At 51.7% G+C, this 7,787-nt stretch overlaps 1 protein-coding gene across 1 annotated transcript in view; it reads right to left on the minus strand.

Moving 5' to 3' along the window:
* Positions 1 to 7,787, minus strand: part of RBPMS2 (RNA binding protein with multiple splicing 2) — a 35,808-nt gene that overhangs the window by 22,156 nt on the left and 5,865 nt on the right. The window contains exon 2 of the mRNA XM_011968044.1: positions 400 to 477. Coding sequence (XP_011823434.1) covers positions 400 to 477 — 78 coding nt within the window. The remainder of the gene's footprint in view (positions 1 to 399; positions 478 to 7,787) is intronic.

Below are 7,787 nucleotides of genomic sequence, written 5' to 3' on the forward strand. Positions count from 1 at the left end.
CCAACATGGTGAAACTCCATCTCTACTACAAACACAAATATTAGCCGGGCATAATGGTGCGTGCCTGTAATCCCAGCTCGGGAGGCTGAGGCAGGAGAACTGCTTGAACCCAGGAGGCAGAGGCTGCAGTGAGCTGAGATCACGCCACTGCACCCTAGCCTGGGCAACACAGCAAGACTCTGTCTCAAGGGAAAAAAAAAAAAATTTTACTGTCTCCATTTAACTGGCGAGCAAACAGGCTCAGAAGGCAGCATGTGAATTCGCAGAACCAGGACAGAGGGCTGGACCTGCCCCCACGGCTTCTGCCACACCTTCCCACATCACCCTGCTGCCTAGCCCGACCCTGTTGCTTCTCCAGGGTCCCAGGCTCCACCTGGGGGTGGCCAGGTCCTGACTCACCTTGAACGGCCGGAAGAGCAAGTAGAGTTCTCTGGGTTTAATGTCCACAGGGAGGCCGCTGACAAACAGTGTCCGGACCTGGGGACAGAGACCAGTGATCAGGGCCAGGCTGCCCAAGACGGACAGGGATGACAACAGCTCTTCCTTCAGGCTGGCCACTGGAATTCTTCTAGAGTTTAGAGGAATTCAGCCTTTCCTGGGCCTCTTTGGACACCCAAGGCAAATTAACATTATTTCACAGCACTGAATTTCCCAAAGCCCTTTTCTTTCTCTGGGTACATCCCAGAGGCATCATGCAGAGTCTGCCAGATGCCTCTGCACACAGACTGAGTCTGCTGGTGAACAGAGGCAAAAAGAAAGCCCTGTTCGATAAAGGTACAAATCCAGCCCAGCATGCCCTTTTTTCTTTTTTGAGGTGGAATCTTACTCTGTCGCCCAGGCTAAACGGCAGTGGCATGATCTCAGCTCACTACAACCTCCACCTCCTGGGTTCAAGAGATTCTCCTGCCTCAGCCTCCTGAGTAGCTGGGATTACAGAGGTATACCACCACACCATGCTAATCAGTATGCCTTTTCAAACCAAAGCCTCCTCTAAGAATCTGAAGACCCAGCACTTTGGGAGGCCGAGACGGGCGGATCACGAGGTCAGGAGATCGAGACCATCCTGGCTAACACGGTGAAACCCCGTCTCTACTAAAAAATGCAAAAAATTAGCCGGGCGTGGCGGCGGGCGCCTGTAGTCCCAGCTACTCGGGAGGCTGAGGCAGGAGAATGGCGTGAACCCGGAAGGCGGAGCTTGCAGTGAACCGAGATCGCACCATTGCACTCCAGCCTGGGCGACAGAGCGAGACTCCGTCTCAAAAAAAAAAAAAAAAAAAACTGAAGAAAGCTGCAGTGCCTGACCCCCAAAAAATGTACATGTAAAAATGTATCTTTTTTTAAATCCATCGCACCACTGGCCCCTCAGACAAAAAAGTATCTATTTTCTAGATGATACCCATGGCCTTCTGGTAGAGAGGCTCTAGTCTAGTTGAGGGGAGGAGCGAAGATGTAAAGGAAACAGAGTCCCATGCCCACTATGCCCCGCAGTGATTTCGGCAGAGGTCCTGGCACTTTCTCATCCATCTTCTGCTTCTACACAAGATGTGGGGCCTTCAATGTCAAGAAACACCTTATACTCCTGTCTCTCTCCCTGCTCTTAGCATGGTGATGGTACTAAATGTTGACTGAACAGGGTAATGGGTAAAGAGTCAAAACCATTACGCTGAGTTTTGAAGAACACGCCAAGATCTTGCCAGCTTCAGGTGAAGCATTTGATGCTGTGAGGTTTTTTTTGTTTTTTTTTTTTTGAGATGGCGTTTCACTCTGTCACCCGGACTGGAGTGCAGTTGCGCCATCTCGGCTCACTGCAACCTCTGCCTCCTGGGTTCAAGCAATTCTCCTGCCTCAGCCTCCCATGTAGCTGGGATTACACGCATGCACCACCATGCCCAGCTAATTCTTTGTATTTTTAGTAGAGACAGGGTTTCACCATGTTGGCCACGCTGGTCTCGAACTCCTGACCTCAAGTGATCCACCCACCTCGACCTCCCAAAGTGCTGAGATGACAGGAGTGAGCCACCACGCCCAGCAGATGCTGTGAGTTTTGAGCACTGCCCCCAACATAGTTACAAGCCAGGTCTAAACACCAGGTGTCCATCCTGTGGCTGTAGCCACTGCTGCTATTTAAATGCTGCTGGCACTGGATGCTAAACTAGCAAGCCCTGATCAGCCAAAAATTGTGATGGGGGAGGGGAGATTTTCCATAGCTTAGATCCATTAAAAACATTTTTTGAAACTGTGGCTTCCTGAATAATGAAAAATGTGAACAAGCAGAGCATCCCTACACGCTTGACTTCTGCTCTGGGCCACATCTCCTCCTGCGAAGCCAAACACAGGTCTTCTGAACTGGCCACTGCAGATTTTAGAAGTTCACATGTCTCACCCCATCATGCAGCCATTCTTGAAAGCATTTAGTTGCCCTACAGTGGGTCACATCTCCTTCTTGAGAGGTACCAAAGAACTTGCTCCGCGCTCTAGTGATGGCCCGCTGACCCCAGACAGCAGCCTTTCTGAGACGATGGCTTTTATCAGTGGCTTGTATCACGGAGCTGGAGCAGTGTTAGGCCAAACTGCACCCAATGCACCCAGAGAACTCAACAGAGCCAAGAATGTCAAAGGAAACCAGCCAGGATAGCTGCCGGTTACTGGTGTCACCACTCCCACCCACACAAGAATGACTCTCAGCCATGGTGAAGAGAAACTTCTTCCCTCATGTGAGCTTTTGCCAAGCCCATCCAGCAGAACCTCAGGCCGCTTGGGATGCATCTTATCCCCTGGGACACGTCTTTCCCTCAGCAGAGGCACCACTATACCAGCCTCTGTGCCTGGGCTTGGGGTGATGGCACCTCACACCTCACAGCCCTGGCAGCTCATGTCCCACGGAGACACCACTATTATCCTGCCTTGTTGTTGGCAGTATTTGGAGGTCTGGACAGCCGAGGCTCCAGGATGGGCCAAACCGAGCTCCCACTCCGAGCCCAGCAGGCCTCTCTGCCTTTGATGTAAGGGCCTCGAGTTGTGCGTGTGAATCCTCAAGCGGAAATGACTTGCCCAAGGTCACATGGCTTATTCTTTAAAGGCAGCAGACCTGGAACTCAAAACCCAGGCCTCGGCCAGGTGCAGTGGCTCATGCCTGTAATCCTAGCACTTTGGGAGCCTGGGGCGGGCGGATCACTTGAGGTCAAGAGTTTGAGACCAGCCTGGCTAACATGGTAAAACCCCATCTCTACTAAAAATGCAAAAAATTAGCCACGTGTGGTGGCCCATCCCTGCAGTCCCAGCTACTTGGGAGGCTGAGGCAAGAGAATCACTAGAACCCAGGAGGCAGAGTTTGCAGTGAGCCAAGATCGCGCCACTGCACTCCAGCCTGGGAAACAGAGTGAGATTCCATCTCAAAAAAAAAAAAAAAAAAGGCCGGGCATGGTGGCTTACACCTGTAATCCCAGCACTTTGGGAGGCCGAGGTGGGCGGATCACCAGAGGTTGGGAGTTCAAGACCAGTCTGACCAACTTGGAGAAACCCGTGTCTACTAAAAAATACAAAAATAGCCGGATGTGGTGGCACATGCCTATAATCCCAGCTACAAGGGAGGCTGAGGTAGGAGAATTCCTTGAACCCAGGAGGCGAAGGTTACAGTGAGCCGAGATCGCACGACTGCTCTCCAGCCTGGGCAACAAGAGCAAAACTCCATCTCAAAAAAAAAAAAAAAAACCCAAAACCCAAGTCTTCCTACTACACGCCCAGCCTGGCAGAGGCGATGGGTGCGGGGAAAGGATGACAGGACCTGAGCACCAAGCCCTCTGGATGGCTCAGGGTCGGCCCGCAACACCTCACCCCCAGAGGATGGGCCAAGAGTGCAGCCGCCAGTGCCCTGATGGAGGGACCTAGATCAGCACCACTCCCTTCTCTCCTCCCCTTCCTCCCCAGGAAAGCAGGACATGATTTGGGTCAAAGACCCAGACCAGAGCAGACCCACAGAAACCTCTGCTTCAGCTCTCCCCAGGGGTCACACATTTCACCCGGGCTAATTTTAAACCCTCCCTCAAATGCCTCCCTTCTGGCCAGACCTCCCCAGGGACCTCTTAAATAGCAAGTTCTCAGCAAAGAGTTTCCTGCTTGAGGTGGGGTGGGGTGAGTGTAGGAGCTGTTTCCCGGCTCAAGACTCGTTTCCAGGATTCCCTCTGGGCCCGATGACCCTTTTCCTCAGGGTTCCATCTTTCAGGTTCTATAGAGTCCAAAAGGCTACCCCACAGCTCCCATCCTGTCCCTGGTCACCTCTCAGGTGATCAAGGCAGTCACGGATGAGCTGGTGGGCCCCTGTCTGCCTGAGCACAGATGGTCTGTGGGGAGCAGTCTGGGAGGCTAAGTCACAGCAAGTGTGACCCCCAAACACCTGCCTTGGTTCCTACTTGATTCCAGCCACCCCAGCAGATGACATCTCAAAGCCCACCCCCTTGTACAGACAGGGAAACTGAGACCCAGAAAGACTCAGTAATTTGTCAATGGCACACAGTTAAGTTCACGGAGGAGCAGGGCTCCTGAGACTAGGCACCCTGACTCTGCTGTTTGTGAGGGCACGGGGAGCGGCACAGGGCAGCCTCATCAGCCTCATGGGTGGGTAAGTGCTGCCATCCGTCCACTCAGTATGACACTTGTTTAGGATGACAGCCACACCAGAGTGAGGAGGGCAGAAAAAGGGGAAACTGGCAAACCAGGAGCAGGGAAAGCGTGCGCTCTGCAGGCTGACCAGCCACACGTGGGGAGGACAAGAGGTTCCAAAGCCGCCCAACAACTGCTTCCATCAAGCCTGCCCAGCCCGTCCACTCCAGGGCCCTGACAAGCGTCCACAACGCTGCCTGCACTGCCCCCTCGGCTCACCCCTTCCTCACTCCTTAACTAAAGGTATCCAGCCTTCAGGTCTTTCTGGCGTCCTCAGCTCCCCTTTCCTTCCTCTGAAGTCCCACAGTGGCCATTAGGACCCCTCGCCTTATAGTTCCCAGCAGTCTGAGGTATCCCTCACCTTGACTACAGAAAGCTAGGGCAGGAACCAAGCCTCAAAACATTTCCATCTCCCAATGTCCCTAGAGTCAGGTCTAAGCACTGGAGACCTCCCCCATCTCTACACACCTCAGTTCCTGCAGAGAAGAAACTCACAGCCAGAGACCCGATGTGATCCAGCATAGCAGAACGATACCATAAATGGCAGAGAGGGCCTGGCATGGTGGCTCACGCCTGTAATCCCAGCACTTTGGGAGGCCGAGGAGGGCAGATCACTTGCGGTCAGGAGCTTGAGACCAGCCTGGCCAACATGATGAAACCCCATCTCTACTAAAAATATGAAGTTAGCTGGGTGTGGTGGCGCACACCTGTAGTCCCAGCTACTTGGGAGGCTGAGGCACGAGAATCCCTTGAACCCAGGAGGTGGAGGTTGCAGTGAGCCAAGATCATGCCATTGTACTCCAGCCTGGGCAGCAGAGCGAGACCCTGTCTCAAAAAGAAAAAAAAAAATGGCAAAGAGAACAGACCTCAGTTACACTGGAGTTTGCTTCCTAGCTTCATGCTTGGCCTGAGGAAGCCACTTCATCTTTCCGAATCTCAGTTTCTTATTTTTATTTATTTATTTATTTTTTGAGATGGAGTCTCACTCTGTTGCCCAGGCTGGAGTGCAGTGGCACAAACTCTGCTCACTGCAACCTCCGCCCTCTGGGTTCAAGTGATTCTCCTGCCTCAGCCTCCCAAGTAACTGGGATTACAGGTGCCTATCACCATGCCTAGCTTTTTTTTTTTTTTTTTTTTAGTAGAGACAGGGTTTCACCATGTTGGCCAGGCTGGTCTCCTCACCTCAAGGAGTTCCTTAAGGTCAGGCTGGTCTCACCTCACCTCAAGGAGTTCCTTGAGGTCAGGAACTCCTGACTTTGGCCTCCCAAAGTACTGGGATGATTTATAGGTGTGAGCCACCATGTCTGGCCTTTTTTTTTTTTTTGGAAACGGAGTCTCAGTCTGTCCTCCAGGCTAGAGTACAGTGGTGCTATCATAGCTCATTGCAGCATCAAACTTCTAGGCTCAAGAGATCTTCCTGCCTCCGCCTCCAGAGTATCTGGGACTATAGGTGTGCACCATAATGCCTGGCTAGCTTTTCCATTTTTGTAGAGATGAGGTCTCACTATGTTGCCTGGGCTGGTTTTGAACTCCTGGGCTTAGGGAATCCTTCTGCTCCGGCCTCACCAAAAGTGTTGGGATTACAGGTATGAGACACCACGCCTGGCCTCAGTTTCTTTATCTTCACAACACAAACACCATCTACCTCCAAGACTGAGAGCTCACTTTACTCTCTCCATTACTTGTGAGAGCAATAAAATGCTGGCTTCATTTAGGGCTCCTGCATTTACCTGCACAAGGACCTTCCTCATCAAATGCCATGAGTCACTTATTAAGGTTGTCTACTGAAGCTGGATTGGGTCCAGGTCAGACTGGAGCTGGGAATGTGGGTGAGATGTCCTAAGGTGGTCACTAGAGTCTTTAGTTTTTCTCTTCCCCAGGGGAGGTAATGTCCGAAATACAAGACACATCACGGAGATCAGCTAGTTCAACCCCTTCATTTTATAGATGGGGAAACTGAAGCCAAAAACAAGGTGACAAGGCAAGCTGACGGCACAGCCAGGATCCTTCAGCAATGGCAGGAACAGAGACATGCAGTTACTTCTCCAAGGTCCAGCCAACTAGTCTTGTGTCTCAGGCCAGTACTGGGGACCACCGTGGTACCTATGTCAGGGTAACAGGGCCTGACATTCAGGAAAACAGGCTGGATGCTCCAACCTGGGCAATATAGTAAGGCCCTATCCCCCCCAAAAAATTAGCCAGGCGTGCTGGAAGGCACCTGAAGTCTGAGCAACTCAGGAGGCTCAGGAGTGGGAGCATCGCTTGAGCCCAGGAATTCGCAGCTGCAGTGAGTCATGATCGCAACACTTGCATTCCAGCTTAGGCAACAGAGCAAGACTCTACCTCTAAAAAATAAAAATAAAAACTAAAATAAAAGGTTAGATGCAGCCAAGGATTCAGGCACCAACAGCTAGTTGATGACAAGAAGGAAAGCTCAACCAAAGAACTCATGTCCTGCCTATTGGGTTTAACTCATAGTAAACTCATGGGTTTATTACAAGAATTCAACACATACACAAAATGTTTTAAAGCATTTGAAGAGTGCATGGGGTGGTTCTCACAATCTCAGGCTGCTGGAAGGCACCAAACACATTCATGTGGGCCCTTCTCCTTCCATACTCTCATCCCTTCTGCAGAAGCATCCAGCAACTCAAAATGTGAAGAGCAACCATGGCCCTTCCAAAAAATCACCCTTATGGGAAGTAAGAGCAGAAATGCTGGGAGCACAGTCAGGTCCTCAGCACAGCTGGAAGGTACGCCTGTAGTCAGATGGAGCAGGTATGGGGGAGACCTGGGGAACGGATGGAGGATGATCCTGAGAACTCAGTCAAAGATACTTGTTGAGGAACAATCCTTCTGGTGGAACCTGCTGCAAGCAACAATATAGGCAAAGAACGTGGCCAGGGTTGAGTACCCATACAGAATACCACACACGTGGCTGTGTGGCTTTCATGACCCACCGGAGCAGACCCAGCCCTGCTGGACGTCCCAGTCAGTGCCAGGCCTACCTAGGGGAACTGACCAACTTTTGGCACAACTGTGTATCTGCCCAGCAAAGCTTTGGGGGCACCCAGAGCTGCTCTTTTCTGAAGCAAGTCTTGCTGCTTGTCTTCCCTCTAGAGTCACAG

Source organism: Mandrillus leucophaeus, unplaced genomic scaffold (assembly GCF_000951045.1).
Source record: "Mandrillus leucophaeus isolate KB7577 unplaced genomic scaffold, Mleu.le_1.0 Scaffold12, whole genome shotgun sequence".
NCBI classification, from domain to species: Eukaryota; Metazoa; Chordata; class Mammalia; order Primates; family Cercopithecidae; genus Mandrillus; species Mandrillus leucophaeus.